Source organism: Emydura macquarii, unplaced genomic scaffold (assembly GCF_026122565.2).
Source record: "Emydura macquarii macquarii isolate MOO-44397 ecotype Brisbane River unplaced genomic scaffold, CSIRO-AGI_Emac_v2 contig_2924, whole genome shotgun sequence".
NCBI lineage: Eukaryota > Metazoa > Chordata > Testudines > Chelidae > Emydura > Emydura macquarii.
Genome location: NW_027133061.1, coordinates 4,408,394 through 4,429,925, shown reverse-complemented (window position 1 = coordinate 4,429,925; position 21,532 = coordinate 4,408,394). Strand labels below are relative to the sequence as shown.

At 43.2% G+C, this 21,532-nt stretch overlaps 1 protein-coding gene across 1 annotated transcript; it reads right to left on the bottom strand.

Moving 5' to 3' along the window:
- SELENBP1 (selenium binding protein 1) lies at window positions 1-21,331 on the bottom strand. Its single transcript, XM_067569506.1, has 12 exons — window positions 21,166-21,331; window positions 14,777-14,830; window positions 12,800-12,912; window positions 10,416-10,601; window positions 9,330-9,450; window positions 7,875-8,057; window positions 5,173-5,351; window positions 4,230-4,308; window positions 3,014-3,135; window positions 2,735-2,827; window positions 2,161-2,279; window positions 1-1,116 (listed from the first exon to the last, which is right to left on the bottom strand). The coding sequence occupies exons 1-12, from the start codon at window positions 21,167-21,169 to the stop codon at window positions 954-956; spliced, it is 1,416 nt and encodes a 471-aa protein (XP_067425607.1). The 5' UTR covers window positions 21,170-21,331; the 3' UTR covers window positions 1-953.
- Window positions 21,332-21,532: the final 201 nt, after the last annotated feature.

The following is a 21,532-nucleotide window of genomic DNA, read 5'->3' as shown; positions in this document are numbered from 1 at the left end:
GACGGAAAAAAACAATTTTATTGTTTGTTTTTAAAAGCAGTGTAAGTGCTGCATTACTGCACATGAAGTAAAATACAATCCGGCTTCAGGAAACAGACACCAATTTTCAGACTACAGCCCAATCCTGTTTATACTCTGCTGTGCAACAGGGTGTTGATTAAGTGCATTAAACTAAACAGAAACCACTTCTCTGTTCTGGAATAAGGGCGTTCATACATGCAGTTATTGTGCTTTAAATTTGCACCCTACCTTAATTCATTTAGTGTTTGAGCATAGACAAGACCTAAAGCATGAATGGTTGAAATTTACTAAAAAGAGAAAAATCAACATTTCCACCACTCTCTTGTCTGGGTAACTCTAGGCATCTCAAAAAGCTGTTGGTCCCTTGTGCTGGCTCAGGTGCTGGTTGTATTTCATCTTTGCTATAGCCCTGGGCATGCAGATCACAGGTTCCTTATCATTAGACCCAGAGATTGGGGTGAAGAAAAACTTAATTCTAAGCTTAATTATATGGTAGCTTTGCCCCCTCCATTAACTCTGTCAATTTAGGAAGTCTAGCAAGATGTTAAGGTCTGTAGCATCGTTTTGGAGACATTGGGATGAAAGCAGCTGCCAGAATCCCACTTCAAAGAGATCATCAGGACTCTCACAACCCAGAGAGTTGTACACCTTTAAGATGGTGGCCATCAGTGAATAGACAGACGGCCAAGAACAGGATAGGGTAGAGAAGTAAGCGAGACATCATGTTTCATGGCTAGAGACACTCAAGTGGCTGCCTCAGCCAGGAATGTGCAAGCCAGTGCAGGGCACCTGTGGCTCAACACCCAGGGAAAGCTAGACATCTGTGGTGGGTATAGCCCTAGCTGATCAGACCCACCTACGCCTTTTTCACACCTATAGTTAGAATGAGAGAGAAAGAGACACACACACAGACAGGCACCCCCACGCAACAGTCAGATCCAGATATCAGAGCTACAGTCTCCACCAGGGTAGCGGAGCTCATGAGCAAGGACAGGTCCATCAGGTTCTTTCCCAAAATCCACTAGGAAGTTTTTATTCACCTTCAGCCCCCCTTTCACAGTGTCCACGTCAATCTGCAGCATGACGGAGCCTTCCCTAAACAAGGGACAAGAAAACATGCTGGGAGGTGGAAAAAGGACTGTCCTGGTTTAAGAGTTTCCTACACTTTGCTCTTCTCTTCCAGATTTTCCACTTAAACAAGGTGGTCTTTTAGACAGAAGGGAGATGAGCCCCATGCTTCAATGTTTGGGCACACCAGTATTCATGGGTGTTTGGAACTGGGGTTTCAGTCTGGGACCCAGACTACAGTGCATTTTGGGACATGGAGGGCAAAAGCTTCAGGTTCAGCATAATGCAGGTTCACTGAATTACACTGACCCGCCCAGCAGGTGCCTCTCAGAAGTACAGAGCCCCACATGGGGCGAGAAAAGGATACACTTTACTGGGGCCCAGAGGCCCTGGGGGGCCTGGTCCAGGCTGCAACCCCCATTACCACGAGGAAAAATGTTTCATGGCTCATGAGATTGTATGTGTGTGGGAGGGGGCCCGGGTTACAAGTTTGTACTGGGCCCGAAAAAATTGTGCTTGGGCCCTACAGAAGCATCCTAAGAAGAGTTGCACTGCTCCATTGAAAGTTGGCCTAGAGCTGCCAATGAACAAGAGGTGATATGCAGTTAAGTAGCAACATTAAGGGATAGGCAAGCTGCAACACGCCCTCATGTGGTCATGTGGAAAATCATCTGCTTTGTGTAATGTATTTGAGGGTCATTTGAAGCAATACAGGTTTCCTGCAGGCTAAGTCATCTTCAAAATATTAGTACCAAATGAATTCTTCCCCACCCCCACCCCAGGATTAGAGGAAGGATTTCAACCTGGGTTGTTTTTAAATTGTGCCGATGCTAAGAGGCCATTGTGCCTGTTAAGTGTGGGCTGATTCTGACTGGCGTGTGCAACCCTTACATGGGGTTAGCTGTGCAGTGAGCTAATAAAGCCAGTCCCTCTGCTCCCATCCATGGGCCCCTGGAGGTGCTGCAAACCTCACCCACCTCCACTGAGGGGGGTCTTGAAAATGGGCTTTTGTTGCACTCACAGCTGCGTATGGCAGACCCTGGGATTTCCCATGCAAGAAAGGTTTCTTACTTGACAAGGTCTGGGTAAAATTGCTTGTCCCATGCACTGTAGAGAGAAGTGGTGGCGTACAGTCTGTTGCCGTCCAAGCTCAGCTGGATCATTTGAGGCCCACCTTGCACCCTCTTCCCCTGGTGTTATAGGAAAAGAAGATCTGGATTTATAAACAGCCAGTGGCATCACAAGGAAAGAAGAGAGCAACAACAGGGAGCACAGCAGCACGGCAGGTTCTGCTCCAAGCAGAACATCGGACAGCCAGCATTCCTGGATCCAGGGGGTGGCAAACTTCTGCATCTGGGAAAGAGGCAGTTCTAACTGAGACTGATTGCTTGCCTGTACACAGGCTCCTGGCTAAGTGGGATGCGTTCCAGCTGCACACACAGACTAGATTATGCCAGAAAGGGCCTGATTCTGCAGCACCTACTCCAGGCAAAAATCCTATTGTACTTGGGTGGGAGTTTTGCCTCAGTAAGATATGCAGAATTTGGCACTCATATAGGAAGCATAAGCTTGCATGCCCCAAGAGACAGCTGCCAGTAGAGATGAGAATTAGTAGAGCAATGGGGGAAGCATCAGTATAGCGCACCTGGATCACAAATGGCTCTGGCTGACAGTTCAGCTCTGGATCTTCCAGCACGACTACTGGCCCGCCTCTTGGAATCTTGCCTCCCAGGAACACCTGTAAGCAAAGAGATGTGCCACAAAGATGTCAGCGTCTCCGCGTATGAAAGGAACATAGCCATGAGAGTAAAGATTTGACCCATCTAACCCCTATGCAAAAGAAAACTGTCCTTTTCTCTCCTAAAGAGATGGGGATCCCCAGCTTCGCTACCTAATAATAGAAGCCTTTATGACTCTGGCTTACCTGTCCCACCAGTCTAGGCTTACGAGTGTTGGAGATATCATACTGACGAATGTCTCCGTGGAGCCAGTTGCTGAAATACAGGTACCTGTCATCCAGGGAGATCAGGATGTCGGTAATGAGACCTTGGAGGGAATAGTCAGAGGTGGAGTCAGGAAACACACAGAGACCAGCAGCAGACAAGGCTCATATGGCCATAGATCCGTTTTTGTTAGTATCCCAGTCAGAGAGCATCAGAACCTTCAGACCCAGATCAGACAAGCCTCATTCAGATAGGAAACCCAGGCCCAAAGCAAAAGGTGGTCTCAGCCATACTGTTGTATTCACTCTGTCTCCTCTCCAGGTCTCTTTTTGGCCCTCATTAATTACCAGGATTCCACTCATGATCAACTCACTCCATGGAGAACACAACTATTGCAAGTTCCTGTTGAAAGACTCAGGGACTCCCACATTCTTTCCAGACTCCGACGTTTATTCTCTCAGTCAAGCACTAAGCTGGCAGACTGGGAGGAGGGGCCAAACTCTGTCTCCTGCATAGCAGTTCACTAGTATGGCTGGTTGGCTTCCCCAACCTAGAGTGTTCCCAACCAGCAAATGGTGACAGATTATAGCATGCTGCACATGGGCCCAGCCCAGAGGTGCTATGCAGAAGAATCCAAACCCAACCCTGTGTGTTTAAGCTTCTTTGAAAAGAAACAGGAATCCCTGTGCTACTCTGAATCAAACTTTCAGGCCAAGACAAAAATGATGCAACTAGTTTCTGTCACAGGCTGGCCGGCCATGTGTGGGAATCAGGCCCAGTCTCATTGATGACTGACTGGCTACCTTTTCATCTGATCATGGTCAGCTAGCGATCATGTGGCTGTTTAATTATTGGGCTCACCTGGGTGGGGTGTCTGGAATGTCTACAAAGGGTGAGAGTTCTGCTAGTGAGGGAAGCTGCAGAAGGGTTTTTGGCTTCTCTGATAGGTGCTGGAGAAAGGCCTGGAGGAGCACTGAAGAAAGGCAGGAGGGAGATGGGTTCCAGTCATTAAGCAGGAGGGACAGAGAGGAAAAGGGAAAAAGCCCCTGGAGGTTGTAGCCCAGGATGGGCTGAGGAACTGTTTTGTGTTTGAAATTCTCTTAAATTTTATTTAAGGAGAATAAAATTGTGCCTGGAAACAAGACTCAGTGTGGCAGTGGATTTTGGAAGAAAATTTTGAAATCCGTTTACACTAACCTGGCAAGTCAGGAAACAGCCAACCAGCCACCTTCTTGCTGGGCACTTGGACCACCTTCTCTGCTGCCCAATTTCCGTTCTGAAAGAGTAAACAGAATATTCCCTTGCTGAGAACCCAGTTATACATGGCAGAGGCAGAATAAGCATTGACTGTGTATATTTAGCATATACAAAGGTACTGCAAATAAAGGTTAACAATTGATGTGACTAGGAAATAAGCGACTAGTTAGAAACACAAAGTTAATGATTACACTATCTGTCAATACTAAAAATAGAAGCATTGCTCATTAGACCTCATCAATAGTTTAGGTTTTGGAGCACAGCCATGGAGTTACGTCTACTCTACAGATGTTACAGTGGCACAGCCCTGGCAACTGCTGGAGTGTAGAACTCTTGCTTCAGCAACGGAAGGGGATTTTCCATCACTGTAGTTAATCAATTCACCCCTCTGAGGGGGGGTAATTAGGTTGGTGGATGAATCTGTTGACCTAGAAGGGTCTACACCAGGGCTTAGATCAGCTTACCTAAGTCTCTCAGGGTTGTGAATTTTTCACATCCTGTGTCATGTAGCTAGGTCAACCTAACATTTAGGTATAGGCTAGTTTTTACACAAAGAGCCAATGTTCAGAGATTGGGGGGCAGAGGGAAATATACATGACATGTTAGGAGGCTTGGTACAGTCGGTGGAACTGGGGCTATATCTCCACATCACAACCATCTTCCAGAAGCCTTTAGCACAAGCCATAAAGAACATGGTGGGGAAAATACAGTGGCCTTTGGACCAGTTAGTTCACTTCAAAGAGTCTAGATAATTATACACACATATAGGAAAACCAGTGTAATACCATTTAAGCTGCTCTCTAGATCCACTGTAACATGCAAAATGAATGTCCCTTATATGAACTCCACCTTGCATTTAGCTGTGAGCTGCTCAAATGCTTACCCCTGTCTTGTAGAAGCGATGGATTGCACTGCTCAGAGCACAGCCAACATATCCCTCTGCTGCATCGGGGTTGTGGAGGAATCTGATTTCCAGAGGGATGGAGTCTTCCCCAAGGTCAATCGATTGTGTGAGGGCATGAGTAGTCCAGTCCCACACATTAATGTATCGGCCATAGCTCCCTGAGTTGGGAGAGTTGATTTTAGTCTTGGATAAAAACCAATCCCAAGAGTGCAGACAGACAGTTCAACAATTAAATACCTCTGGCAAGAAGAGTTATTGCATCTGCAGCCTATACTAGATGAATACATTAGAAACAAGAGGAAAACCAAGGACGGGCTAGGCCGGTTACTCAATGAGGCGGGGAAACAATAAGAGAAAACGTGGAAATGGCAAAAGTGCTAAATGACTTTTTTGTTTCAGTTTTCACCACGAAGTTTAGTAGTGATTGGACATCTAACAGTGAATGCAAGTGAAAATGAGGTAGAATCAGGGGCAAAAATAGGGAAAGAACAAGTTAAAAATTACTTAGACAAGCTAGATGTCTTCAAGTCACCAGGGCCTGATGAAATACATCCTAGAATACTCAAGGAGCTGACTGAGGAGATATCTGAGCCATTAGCGATTATCTTAAAAAAAAAGTCATGGAAGACAGGAGAGATTCCAGAAGACTGGAAAATGGCAAATATAATGTTAATCTATAAAAAGGGGAATAAGGACAACCGAAGGAATTACAGACCCGTCAACTTAACTTTAGTATCCAGAAAGATAAGGGAGCAACAATTAAGCAATCACTTTGCAAACACCTAGAAGATAATAAGGTGATAAGTAACAGTAAGCATGGATTTGTTAAGAACAAATCATGTCAAACCAACCTAATAGCTTTCTTTGACAGGGTAACAAGCCTTGTGGTTAGGGGAAGTGGTAGATGTGGTATATGATGATTTTAGTAAGGCTTTTGATACTGTCTCGCATGACCTTCTCATAAACAAACTAGGGAAATGCAACCTAGATTGAGTTACTATAAGGTGGGTGCATAACTGGTTCGAAAACCGTTCCCAGAGAGTAGTTATCAGTGGGTCACAGTCAAGCTGGAAGGGCATATCGAGTGAGATCCCACAGGGATTAGTTCTGGGTCCGGTTCTGTTCAATATTTTCATCAATGATTTAGATGATGGCCTAGAGAGTACACTTATAAAGTTTGTGAACGATACCAGGCTGAGAGGGGTGGCAAGTGCTTTGGAGGATAGGATTAAAACTCAAAATGATCAGGAGAAACTTGAGAAATGGTCTAAAGTAAATAGGATGAAATTCAATATGGATTAATGCAAAGTATTCCATTTAGGAAGCAGCAATCAGTTGCACACATACAGGGTGGGAAATGACTGCCTATGAGGGAACACTGCAGAAAGGGATCTGGGGTCATAGTGGATTACAAGCTAAATACTGTATGAATCAACAGTGTAACACTGTTGCAAAAAAAGCAAACATCATTCTGCGCTGTATTAGCAGGAGTGTTGTAAGCAAGACGGAAGAAATTCTTCTGCTCTATTGTGCACTGAATAGCCCTCAGCTGGAGGATTGTGTCCAGTTCTGGGCACCACATTTCAGGAAAGATGTAGACAAACTGAAAAAAAAGTCCAGAGAAGAGCAACAAAAATGATTAAAGGTCTAGAAAGCATGAGAAATGAGGGAAGATTGAAAAAAATTGGTTTTGTTTAGTCTGGAGAAGAGAAGACTGAGAAGGGACGTGATTTTTTGAGTATATAAAAGGTTTTTACAAGGAGGAGAGAGAAAATTTCTCCTCATTAACCTCTGAGGATAGGACAAGAAGCAATGGGATTAAATTGCAGCAATGCAATTTAGGCTGGACAGGTTAGACAAACACCTCTTAGGGATGGTCTAGATAATACTTAGTCCTGCCTTGAGTGCAGGGGACTAGACTGGAAGACCTCTCAAGGCTTCTTCCAGTCCTATGATTCTATGAAAGGTTTCAAATGTTTTAATAGAACAGCAAACAAGCCTTTGCTCTTAACTATATAATCATGCCAAAAATCTTCACTCATTTTAAAATCGTCACAGGTGAGGGGTCAAGCATCAGGTTGTGGGATTCTTGTCACCACAACACCTTGGCCAGTGTGCACTGGAAAACAGAGAAAGACCATGTTCAATGGGAGGCCAGAGGGTCTCCATCCATTGAGCCTTCAGGTCTGCACACGCCAGGTTGGCTACATAAGGGTGTTTTCAAAAGCAATCTGAGTGGTCCCCAACATTTCGGATATGTGACTGTCTCCCATGGAGGTGATAGGGAAGAACAAGATGATCTCTGGAGAGGAGGGCAGACTAAACTGAGATGCCCCTTCTGCCTTACTGCTGAATTCTGGCACCGAGTACAGCTCTATAGCAACCCTTGTGGCCAGTCTAGTTCATAACTGCCCAAGGTTTTGCAGAACTTCTGATGTCACCAGCTTGAACTATTTACAGAACTTAGGGTAGGTTTGGCCTGCCTTGTTTGGTGCTATATACATTATGGTCTTTAAGGACTGCTGTAAAATAGCTCTGCAGACATCTTTACATGACAATTTTCCCTATACATGCTGAAATCGCCAACCTTCACTGGTGACAGAAGAATCACTGGATGCGATCCTCACTTTATTGAAAGCTGGACCAGAATTTCATAGAATTTTAAATGAACACGCCCTCACCAGTCTTTAGGTCTGCTGGGTCTAAGCCATTTGCCAAGACTTTTGGGATTCCCCATTCTGTGCTCATCAGAACATTATGCCGTGGCTGGTACCAGAAGTCATAACCAAGTGCCGGGATGTTGTGTCCTTTCTCCCAGTTCCCCTTCACCTCGAAAGTCTTTCCATCCAGTAAGATAAAGCCACCTGATGCCAAAAACCAAAACAAAAGAAATGCACATTGTTTTATTTTAATCACCAGTTTAAGAGCTTAAGCAGGATAAAACACAGTGTAATAGTGAACTCTTCTTCAAACATTCTGTAGCATGTTAAATGTACTCTTGAGGGTGGAGACAGCTTTCTGGAAGATGTTTTTTCTGTGCTTTCCAAGGGCTTTTATTAGTATGTCTAACAGGAAGCAAATTAACTCAAAGAGAATTTCCTCCCAAAGATTCAACAGTGAAGTCTCTTAACATAAATGATCTTCTAACCAGACACGTATGCCAGCTGACCAAGCAAAGTGGGGCCCAACACAGCTCAATGGTATTTCTGTTGGTCTATATGTGATAACTTTGGAACGCAGCATCTCATCAATTCCAAAATTTCAGGAAAGGATCTAGGCATCGATGGGCATGAGACAATTGATTTGGGTGCCAATCAGAAAACTGGAAAAGTCTGATTCAGAGGAAAATCAGGGGCTCCAGACTGGCTGGTGCTGCAGGCAGAGGAATTTCTCTCCTGCTGCTTATACATATCACAGGGAGCTGCTTAACTTGCTTCATGAGGAAGTTGTCTGTAGACTGGACTAACAGAAATAAGAGCCTTACAAGGACGGTAGGGTTTGTAGGGCTGCGGTGGAGAAGCTGGGCCCAGGAAGGACTGGGAGAGTGTAGTGGTGATGAGGGAAGCAGGGATCTGGATAGGGGGCACAGAATCCCAGGGATAGGGGGAGGAAGGAACGGGGACAGGGCCACAGAGCTCCTGACATGTAGCATTCTCTTCCAAACCAAAATATTTCAGTTCCCTTGATTCTGAAAAAAAGTGCCAGTGTTTCTGGGGAATCAGCCCCATCCTAGTTAACAACTGACAGCAACCCTGCAATAATAAAGCCACATTAGTCTCAGCCTAGTACAAGTAGACAAATGCCCATACCACAAACACTCACAATTGTCCCTTTGCTAGGCTCAAAGCTCTCAAGGATTGAATGCTCCCTGGATACTGAACTCTCCTGTAACAACTGAGGTGGTTCCTCTAAGTCAGGATTGAATCACATTGACAGCAGACTATGTTTGTGAAATTTGCCCTGCCACTCCTCCTGGTGTTCCTACTCTGTGGTTAAGTAGAGAACTTTGGGCTCCAGGGCTGCTAAGCTGGCCACCAGCACAAAAGGATTGCAAGTTCTCTAGAAGGCTTCCAGTTTTGTAGCTTGGATTTCTGTAGCAAGGATTCCCTCTCGTGAATGACTGAGGGGATAAATACCTTTTCCATTGCCGGATGGGTCTCCCATGCTACTGATCATGATCTCACCATTGCCCAAGCAGTGAGTTGTATGGGGATTGGCTAAGTTGCACTTCCAGAATATATCCACTGGCTCAATCATCTAAGGAGAATTCATATGCACAAAGTCAAGTCCTCGTTGGTCTGACCAACCCCAGTCAAAAACAGAGCGTCAACCCCCATCTACGAGGGTTTTCTGCCACCTTAGAACTCTTCTAAGTTCTAAGCTGTTGAGTTTTTTCCCACTTGAGAACTGAAACCCTGTGTGTTCTGGGCTTGGCCAGACAGAGAGAAAGAAACGACGAGTAAAGCTGGGCAAAATGTTTCATCCAAAACACTTTTTCAGCAAAAAATGCAGATTTGGTGACATCATAACATTTCATGAGTCTATGTCCATTTCACCAAATTGTTTTGGTTGGGAGGAGGCAGAGGGAGAAGAAACATTGAAAGTATTCAGAAAAAAAAATCTAAAATATTTAATTATTTTGCATTTGATATTTTGTTTCAAAATTTAAAAAAAGTTTAAAAATATGCTTGAAATTGAAACAAAACATATTATTTTGGGTTAAAGAAAATGTTTTGTTCAGACCAAAACTAATTTCCTTTTTTTCTTTTTCAGAATTGGAAGTGAACTGGAAAATCTATTGTTTGCCCAGCTGGAGCAATAAAGAGAGAATAAACAACATCTCATTGCTTTGCTTGCCTGAAATTCAAAGGTACGTGTTTGTATATATTTTAATCAATTCCACTATCACTAAGTGGTTCTCTTGAAGAACGTGTACCCTCCTGCTACATTGAAAAAGCATGGCTCTAATCCAGGGGTGGCCAACCAGTCAGAGACGAAGAGCCACAAAGGGCCACATTTACCTTACCCAGCTTGTCAATTTCACTTTTCAGTCTCTTACCCTCCGCAGAAAAATTAGCGCTGATTCATCAATTTCAAGTTTTTAAGGTGCCCCCAAGTCCCTAAAAACCTGTTCTTGATTTCCTCATCCACATTCCTAAGTGGGAAGTCTTAGTTCCCATCTCCTAGGTAAGATGCATCTCTTGGAGTCACCTCAGACATACTTTATGCATCCTGGGAGCCCGCATGTCTGTGCCCACATCCACCACATAAATGCGGGAAGAAATCAGACTGGGAAGAATCAGCCGGTTCCGTTTCTTTGTGACGTCCCCAAAGCTGCTGCTGCAGGTGTTCCACCCAGAGTGATGAAGCTCGTCTCGGAGGTTGGGCATGGGCAGGCGGTGGATCACCTATGAAGTCAGAGGCATGGTTCAGTTTCAGTCTTTAAGGCAGGCAGCCCCAAAAGAAACAGTTCTTTAGAGATACACACATAGCATAGGAAACAAAAAGGCAATTCTTGCGGTTATCAAGGCAGGAGATCTAGGCTGAGATTTTCAGAGTAGTCTAAGAATCCATATATGCTCAATCCCTTAGGTGGTTTTGAAGAAAATCTCACTCTTAGTGGTTAGCACAGGAGACCAGGACTCCTGAGTTCTATTCCCAGCCCTCTATCTCCATCATGCTGTGTGACTTTGGGCAAATTACGTCACCTCTCTGTGCATCTGTGATGGGGTATCCACCCCACACAAGGCCTGAAGGGGTTAAGATGGCCAGGTGGGCCAATTAACCAGCTAGGCAGCACCTGGAAGAAGAGCCAGGGAGCAAGGAGGAAAAGGAAGCTCAGCTGGAGAAGAACAGAAGGGTGTGTCGCTGAGAGAAGGAGGCAGGTGGGCAGGCATGCATGTACTCTTAGGGTGAGAGATGGCAAGCTAGCCCAGAGATACAGCATTAAGGGATAGGACTACACAGACCACATAGACTGCTTGTTGTAGGGTTTCTGGGCTGAAACCCAGTGTAGAGGTTGGCCTGGGTTTCCCATGAACCTGGAATCCCCTACCAGCCACTGGGGAAGTGGTACCAGCAAGAAGCAGCAAAAGAGAAAACAACCAGAGACAGTGAGTTCTGAGACACTTTGATGCACATGATTTCCCCAGAAGGGGAAAACCACAGAGACCTGGCTGCAGGGCCAAGCCATGAAGTGGGAACAGCAGACCCCCAAGAGAGCAAGACCAAGAGTGACAGAGTGCAACTGCAGGAAGGGGTGTTGGTCTGGCAGAGCTAATCCCCAGATGCAGCCAGAGGAGGTGCTGCAACAGTGGGTGGAGCGTCCTGTGACAGCATCACACTTGAATTTAGATCTCATGATGTCCTAACATTTGTTTTTTAAGGGTGTGCTATTAAATGTATCTAATATTAGGAAGGTAGAAAGACTAGCCAGTACTTATAGGAGATACAGAACAGTGAGACAGAGAAAAGAATAATTGCATCTTGGCAGCAACACTCTGGTTTTACAAGGTCTATTTGATTACAGTTCGGACCAGTTGTGGCAAATTGATTGGCGTTAACAGTATTTTATACTCTTGCTGCTGGTTCTTAGTAGCAAATTGTGAGCAGCTAAGAAGACATAAGTGCTTAAGTCTGTTGTTCCTTTAAGAAACTTGATCGTTCCAGTAAGAGTCTTAGCTCTGTCAAACCTATTGGACACCCCGAGCAGATTTGATTCTGTAGTGATTAGTAATCTTGCTCAATACTTGCTGACAATGGGGTTTCAGAGAGAGCTATTCAAATGCTTACTGAGCACAGAAAGGCTTTGAAAGACACCTGGGAACAACAGGTAAATATTAGCCTACAGCAATCCCTGGAAGATTTCCAAGAAGTCCAAGTTTAGAAAGAGGCTGAAAACTCAAAGCAAATACACAACTAAGCCACTGAGATTCATGTGACTTTTATGCGATTTCATAAACCAGCCAAATCCAAGAAAAACCTTTTGGAGGAGGGTTGAGTTTAGAGTTTCTAATGAAAGTCAGTTGAGTTAACCATGGTTTGGGGTTTCATTGTGAACTGGCTTCACATCTCTAAGAAACGTAGCATGTAGTTAAATTGATCATCACCCCTTTCAAATAGACATCTCATTGTTGACTGAGAAAGATCTACAAGAGTCAAATACCAAGGAGACAGCAGACAAAGAAAAGTTAAGGCAGGACCCTTGGGATCCAACCTTCTTAATCATAGGAGGCCCCAGATAGGATAGCAAGAAGTGGAGCAGAAGTAGAAATTGCAACATAAAGCTGAGTTGGCACAACTAACATTGGGCTGACCCTGCCCCATTTGAGAGGAAAATGACTTAGGAGTGGGCACAAGACAAGAATTCATCCAGGATGGGGAGAGAGAGAGAGAGAAAGACATTTAATGTCTCCAAAGTTTCTCGCATTAGGTCCCCATTTAACCAACAGGTCATGAATATTGGCAAGCACAGAAAGATTTGTCCTTGCAAGAAGAGGTTCAAGGTGCTGCAGCAGGAGAGTGTTAATAAACAACAGTAAAGCTGCATGGGGTCAGCCCAGGGTAAGTACCGAGGATTAGAGCCAGAATCTGGATAGGGAGGTACCTGACAGTAGTGTGGAGATTTGGGGTCAACATCCACTGTGGCCAGATAGTCAGGCTTCTCTATCCCAGTGTTCCTGTAGATACAGGGCAGGTACACAATCTCCTCTCTGGGACCTTACAAAGCAGAGAACTTGTTTAAATCAACAGAAATCAGCTTACCACCATCCTCAAGGCAAGCCTTGGAGGAAACTCTCACTGGTTGGATTTGTCCAGCTGGAGGTTGGGAACCTTCCTCCTTAGTCTCCTAAGGGGTGGGGTGGGGTAGATATCAGAGTCCTCATTATGCAGGGAAGCACACTAGACAGGAGTCAGTCTGAAGGGGATTTCCCTGCTCATTCCCAGTTTTGGGTTCCATTAGCCCATCTTTGCTCAAGGAAGACTCATCCATGGATCAGAGAGATTTCTGAAGGGCCCTTGGAATGCAAAGTGCGCACACTTTCAAAAAAAGAAGAGCCCAGGGAATCTACCTACCCCTTACAAGGCCTTGTCAGCCCTTCCATAATGCCAGCTGCTCTGGTAAAGCTTGGTGACATGTACCATTTCTGACTGGCATATTCTGGTGCACTGGTTATATCAAGCAGGAGAGCAGAGGCCTTTAAAATATATTGAGCCCCAAGGATAAAATCTTGGCCCCAATGAAGTCAATGGCAATTGCCCAATGACTTCAGGATGGTTAGAATTTGATCCCATTAGTTCCACACTGCTAGGAAGATTAGAACAGGACTATCTGTAGCAGCCAACAATGGAAGAGCAGGCTGCCTTAAGAACAGGTAATGCATGAAACTACTTAAAATACCACAAGGTCTCTTTCCCTTTTGTGTTATCGCCTCCTTTCTCTGACAATCACTCTCTTTTTTTACTAGAGAGCCCCAATCAGTGTTGCCATCTCTCATGATTTTGCCATCAGTCTCATGATAATTATTGTTTTCCTTGAAGCCCCACCTCCTAGAGTCAAGTGGCTATTTGATCATTTCAGCCTTCATTCCTAAAGAAAAAGTAAGTTTCTAGCCCTTGTGTCTGTGGAGAAAGCTTTGGAGTGTGTCCCCAGGACACCCAAGAAGCAGAAGGCAAATAAAAGGAACACCCCATTTATTTTTACATAATTTCATGATTTTAAAGCCAAGCTCATGATTTTTGGTGAGCCTGACTTATGATTTTTGAACATTTGGGGTTGGCCATACTGTCCCATGTAGCTCTAGTTTACCATAAAGATCCCCATCTACATTACAAGTGCAACAATGTAATGGGACCTGGGGCTTATCTACACTGAAAACTTTCATCAGCATAGGTATGTCTCTCAGGGGCAGAGGCCTCGCGTGGAGAGGGATGTGGGTCACATGCCCCTCCAGATTTGCTGTTTGGCTTGTACTGAGCAAGTTCACACAGACCATGCATACTTAATAACACTGCTGAAACTGGCTGCCCTCACCCCTCATTATTGGCAGCATGGGTCATCTCTGCTCAGGTGTATGAAAAATCCACACCCCAAGAGATGTTGCTCTGCCAATCTAACCCCCATTGTAGAAGCACTAAGTCGATGGAAGAATTTTTCCACTGACCTAAGCTATGTACACACCGATGGCGGTGAATTCGTCACCGTCAGATTGATCTTTCTGGATCGATTGAGCGGTCAGTGAAGACCCGCTCAATCGATCAGGAAGTCAATGCACTAAAAGCACCTCCTCAAGTGGTGTGGCGCTGCATTGACGGGAACGCATTTCCTGTTGTAGCTTGTGTAACTCCCATTGACAGCTGCCAAATTTTCAGGTAAGTGTAGACAGGGCAGAGAAGTGTAGAAGTGGATTAACTACAGAGATGGGAGAACCCCTCCTGTCGCTGTAGTGTCTACCCTGAAGCAGTACAGAAGTGCAGCTGCAGCTGTGCCGCTGTAGCATTTTAAGTGTAGACAAAGCCTCTGTTACAGCCTTAAAGCCATATTTAGATACCTAGGTTTCAGAACAGAGTTGACAGAACTTGCCTTTCATGGCATCTAAGGGAGTCTTGTACCCAGGACCACATGCTTCACATTTTGCTGATGAAAGAGGAAAAAAAAATTAGATATCTCCAAGTTATTTACCTGCATATTTTCCAAAGGGGACACTGACTTTGGGTGTTTAGCTTAAGAGATCTCACACCCAGTTTTCAGAAGTGCCAACCACCCACAAATCCTATTGACCAATAAAAGTTGAGTGCACTCAAAATCTCTCAAAATGAGGCCCAGGATGTCCAAAAATGGAGGAAAGTTTGGGTCTGATTTTTCAAAAAGTCTCACCCCACAATTTAACACCAAATGACTGAGTCATAAGCAGTCAGATAAACATCTGGCATTTACAAAGACTTGATTTGTGAACCATTTTAGGGATTAGTAGTGAATCACTGCCAAGATTTCAGCTAGACAGATTGCTCATTTTGACCAACCCATTTTATTATTATAATAAGAAGAGGTCTGCACATTTTTCCACATATTAACCCTTGAACTGGCTGTTTTTAGGAATTTAGAAACTGGTTGGGAGCCAGTAGCGGAGTTTTTGCTTAGTGGGATTCCTGACCTGTGCCACTTCCTCACTGCAAGAAACTCAGCTCCCTAACACTCCATCCTACCTTCCTGATCACTGAAACCTTCCTTGATTTCTGGCTTGCATTCCTCAACTATCAAGTCTGAATCCAGCCATTAAATCAGGAACCAGAAGAAGGGGGGAAGCTCTGCTAGGAGTCCATGTTCCCAGAGAGTGTGAGGGAACCTGATGAGTGGCAATGAGGAATCTGGCAAGCAGCAGGAGAAGAACATGTCCGGCTGGAGACTCAGGGCTTGTTCCTTTATTAGGGAAGATCAAGGTACTTTAAAACAGTAGAGGAACGGACAACAAGTGTTCTTTAGTGCTTTAGTGGATTCAAGGTGCATTCCATGTGTAGCCCGATCTATGAATCTTATATTAATTATACTGAATAATTAAGAATTCCCAGTTATCACTCAGATTTAACAGGATCTTGTCCCAAAATCAGGCCCAGTGTTATTACAATTACTGTTCAGTTGGGAACCCCAAGGTACACAGTTGAAATATTCACATTTTAGGAACCCTTCTGTATTTACAATAGTTTATTAATTACAAACACTCTAACCCAGCAAGACAGAGATAATACAGAATATGTATCTGAACAGCCATATACTCACACCATCCCTTGCAGAACAACCTGAAAAGTTAGCCATTATCTTCCTCATCATCAGTGGCCATCATTTTGGCACCTCCCAAAGGCTACATCTCTCTCTTCTCCTGCCCACAGGCGGGGAGGGATACAACTTCTATAAAATGTTACGCTGATGCCACAATGTCCAATGCATAGGGCCCTACTAAATTCATGGTCCATTTTCGTAATGGTCATAGCACTTTAAAAAGCTTAAATTTCACGGTGTTGCAACAAAGCATGATATCTATTATAAAATAAATGCTAAAGTGAGCTCCATGGGATACACATGTTCCCTTGGCACAAAGCCTCACAATTTGGAATAATTGATCACTTTCAAATCAAGAGTGGGACAAATCCCATATCTGGGTCATCTAGAAGTAGTAGTACAGGTGCATTCTTCAGCAAACTTAAACACTGGGCAGACAGTTGCCAATTATTAGCCTTATTTCTAAACGTTTCTTGGTCCCCTTTCTGTCAATGCAAGACCATGTTCGTTTTAACCACTTAGGACCACTGTGGTTGACAGTTACATAAAATAATAATAAAAGTCTATTCTGGATCAGTTGCTATTGTAACAGTCAGTATTCCAAGCAGTCACAAGATCGGTGTTTCAGGTTTACATCAGCTAAAAACAAGAGATCATTATAGACTCTGTTTAAAAACACATTAACACTATGTTGCAAGTTTATCTACCTTATCAGAGTATACAAATCTATACAGCTATATAGTCACAATGCTCCGGTCCTGCTGAACCCATTCTGACATGGAGGGAGAGTCCAGCTGTCTCCCTCTCCCCCTATTTATACAAATAATGAGCGGCCAAGAGCAATATGATAAATTGAGATAATTTTGGGCAGGACCAAAGAACGTGGTGCACCTTTCCCAGTTGACTGCAATACTTCAATATTTGTCTGATAAATGACTTGCCATTTTGTTCATTTTCACCGCTGTGTTATAATCTTATATTGTGACTAACAAGTTCTTCAAATCCAACCCTTCAGAATCCGATGCCTCCAACCTGATAAGGTGTGACAGCTGTATTTCCCCCATTTAATCAGGAGCTATTCTTTAGGAAACAAAGATAAGTTCCTTTGTAAAATCTACTCACTACCTTCTGAGAGGCTCATTACAACATGATTTCCTCAGAAAAAGAGAGGGTGCTTCAGTACTAAATAGGCTAGGAAGACTGTCTGAAAATAGGCAAAAGGGAGGAAAATCTGATGTATTCCAAACCTTTGTGTCTAAGCTCTGTAAGAAAGAATTTAAACTTTATTAAAAATAGATACATATAACTAAATTCCATCCTGTTTTTCCCAGTTACCTAAATTAGCAGGGACAAAGCATGTATTAGACCAGCACTAAATTAGTATTGAGCAAATGTGTTGCTCTTTTACAGATTAACAAAATAAGAGACCACATAAACTAGAATGTTTGCTAGAGATAACCTAGGGCAAGAGGGTGATATTCCCTCCCCTCCCCTGCCACTTTCTCTAGTTTCCTTCCCTATTTGCTCAAATATTTTGTTGCAATAAATGTTTGAGCATATGAAGTTGACATGAACCTTTCTCTGTATTTTGTGTCAGACTCTCCATGAATACACAAATCAGGAACCTGCTATTTGTACCATTTTGTAGCAAGATGTTGATACAATTGTTTACACTGGGGATATTAACATGTCATTAGAGGTACTAGTCCTCATTACATTGCAGCTTCCCAGCTATGCTGGCGGCTGACTGAATGTTTAGAATACCTTGAAGTTGGACTGTATGTGTAATAGAAAGCTAGTGAAAGGCTAACATGCTTTGCAAACTACTGTCATTTATCACATTGGGAATGGGATAAGTAGCTAGTCCAGTTTACTGCTAGATCAAGAATACTTGAAGTTTTTTCCGAAGTGCAGAGGATATCTTAATAGACAAAGCTCCTCTGCCGTGCAGAGCACCTCCCCTCTAATTAACCATAAACAGACAGCCTACTCACAATTACAGAAACCTCACGTGGAAGCAGTGTTTTGTCCTTTTTCACAGAGACATCACACAAGGCCTGCTTCCTCGTTTCCCTATATCTCGTGCAGTCATTTGCCCCTGTGCAAAGTGAGCATAAGACACCACCATTCTGATGTTACATCCTCTTTCTGCAGTCATTTACTCTAATGCTAGGTGCAGGAAAGTGGAGCATTCCACTGTCTCTTTTTGCTTTTTATATCACCTCCCTCTTTTATCTGTCCTGTTTCCCTCAGCTGAAATCAGGAGGAGAGCCAATTCCCTGGGAGTAGCCAGCTTGTCATTACCCACCAGCAAGTGCTCCACAGGCCACAGTTTGGCAGCCTCTGTTCTAGTTAACAAGAGGGTGTATGGATGGGCTACTACAACATTTATAGTTGTTTTCAAGATATGAACCATCATTCCCAATAGAGCAGTGAAGGAACAGACCTCAGGGACCTGCAGCACTTCCTCTCCAGCCACCCAGAAGGGTTTAAAGTTGGGGAGATGGCAGTTTTCATGACCTCATGGAAATTGTAAGGGCCATTCTTCTGATGATGCTAAGGAACCAAAGGTCATCCCTGAGAATGACAGTTCATCCCCACTCTAGCTTTTTACCACACCAGGTTCTGTGATTGTGCAGCATGTTATATCATTTAGCACAAAGTCATAGAATGAAGACTGTATCCTAGTCCAGTCTAGTGGTCAGAACAGGGGACTAACGTCAAGATACCTATGTTGTATTTGTAGCTGTTGCTGAATCATTGTGTGATCTTAGGGCAAGTCACTTCACTTCTCTGTGCCTGTTTGAGGAATAATAATACTTTCCTAGATTCTAAAGCCAGAAGGGACCATTGTGATCATCTAGTCTGACCTTCTGTATCACATAGGTCAAAATAATTCCTAGAGCAGATCTTTTAGAAAAATTTCCAATCTTGATTTAAAAAGTGTCATTGAGGAAGAATCCACAATGACCCTCAGTAAATTGTTCCAATGGTTAATTACTCTCACTGTTAAAATATATATGCCTTATTTCTAGTCTGAATTTGTTTAACTTCAAATTCCAGCCATTTGGATCATGTTATTTTCAGAAGATCGTAGAATTTTAATAAATAGTAGCAAAGTGCTTTCAGATCTTTGGAGCAAAGATGCTATGGAAATATAAAAAAGCCCAAAGACATTGGCTCCCATGCAAGTGATAAAAATGGAACATGGGAGCCTATTTTCAAAATAATTTCTGGAAATAACAATCTTTTTAAAATAAAAAGGTCATTCCCTTTATGCTTAATCAACTTGGATGTTACGTTTTATAGCTGAGCTAAAAAGCCTATTGAGGCAGCTACAGTAAACTTGCAGACTGTTCAAATAAAATAGGAGTTCTTGGAAGTCTGCCTAAAGAGATTACAGATTTTATAGAATTACCACAACATGCAATAAAATCATAAACATTATTTTAGCCTATGGATGAAATGTTGCATGCCAGCTAGTTCAAATGTAACAGCCATTTGCACAATCAAGGGATACCTTCCTACACGGTTTAAAGCAGCATATTTGAGGTTAAAGGAGTAGGAAAGATTGCAACATATTTAACTGCACCACTAAACAACTGCCCTTTTATGTATACAGTGCGCAGTTTCTGAGCTAGGCACTTGTACTGTGATTCCGCAATAGTAAATTCTTATAGCCAAGTTATAACCGCCTCCCATAAAACAAAAACTTGTATAACAAACCTAACTGATCTTTCACTTTGATCTGTAAGTTAGGTTATATTATTGACGCATGGCTGTGCAAAACTCTCTTTGAGGACGGGAAACCCATTTCCAGCGAATCAAATGGGATTAAATCTTTAGCTTTCCTCTTCATACTGGAAGCATGAGATTGGTGGAGCCTCTTTTGCACTTCACCTGCTTCTTACAGAGTTTGAACAAGTAGGCAGTTTTCTTATCAAGACACAAGATTATGTTTAACTTATCCAGGAGAAGGAGGTAGCCAAATAAGTTAGTTTTATGACATAACTTTCCCCACATTAAACTGATGAGAGTATACATCAGACCAGGAGGACAATAGTAGTAATTATGCCATTGTTCAAAGGTCACAACATAAGCATTAATAGTATGAGAGGACCAAAAGTAACACTCGTGAAAAAGCAAAACAAGACCCCACCCAAACAACAAATCGCTCATAGAGATTGAGGATTCTGTCTCAACTCTGAAAGCCTGCAAAAGAAAGCTTCACCCTACACGCCACATCTGAGATTGTTCCAGTGCCCATTAAAATCCATGAAGCATCTTAACTTTGTATTGGCACAGATGTAGTTTTCTCTATATGTATGGTATTAAGATCATTCTTTAGGCATGTACACTGCAATCATTAAGATAGTAGCCTTATCTGTGTTACTAATCAAACCTTGAGTTTCCTAATAACAAACAGACTCCAAATTCTAGTTTACTTTTCACCATTTATGCTGTCAGAATTGCAAAAAGTAAACACTCCAGTTGGACAGTTAAACCAGACTAGTCAATTTAAAATTTCTGCCTCTACAAGGGTTTTTTACTGTGGTCTCCAAGGACCTTTTCATATACCGTGACTAGCACAGTATACCAAATTGAGCTGTAAATAATACAGGGGAATATTTACATCTTAAGAAAAAGAATCCCTCTCCCTGTTCTCATTATTTTTCCCCAAAAAATGTTTCCTGAAGGAGTTTATATTAACAGTAGGATTTGTAGAAAGCAAGTAAATATGACCTTAATTTTTGGTCCTTAGCTACCTGACAGCCTCCCTTAAAGAAGGGGAGGTTCAGAATTACAGTCACTCTGCAAGATTACTGTTACCACACATTTCATGCAGCTTCCAAATTCTGAAACAAACAAATATAGCTGTTGCTCACATACCAAGAGATGTATTTAAAGATTTAAAAACTTAGTGGTATTTTTAGTTAGTTTAAGTAGATTAAAAAAAGAAACTTTTTAATCAGTCAAGCAAAAGTTCAGCCCCACACTACTCCTTATATTTACTCTGCATTGGTTACTCAGTAGCAAATCCACTAGTGCCTGCTTAGGGGAAAGTTAGGAAGTTTCAAAGGACAAAGGCTGCAGCCTGCAAATACCAACAACAGCAAGATTCAGGTTGGAACTACCAGCCAAAACTGTGGATCTTCATGCCCAATGCTACTTGCAGGTTGGGGACAGCATCTTACCCATGTTGGGTGCACCTTCTGGTCAGATCTTCCCAGCTGCTAATGACCTAGAATAAGAAGTGTTTGCCGTCTGCCAGGAGAAGATTCCACAGAGCAAAGGCTGGCTTTGAAGGATCATATATAAACAGTTCAGTGGGCGGGCAGGAGGAGGGTTTGGAAGAGGAAGGGAAGCTGCTAAGGGGAGCTCTAACCGATGAAATTCATGTGGGAGGTTCCACAGTAGCACACCACCTCCCTCCTTCCCTGGTAATAATATACAGAGAAGCTATTAACCTAAGGCTCTGATGGAGTCTGCTGCTCCCTTCCCCAAACGCTGGGTAATGCAGCTGGTTCTGGAGGAGCTCCCACCTGCTTCTACTCATACACT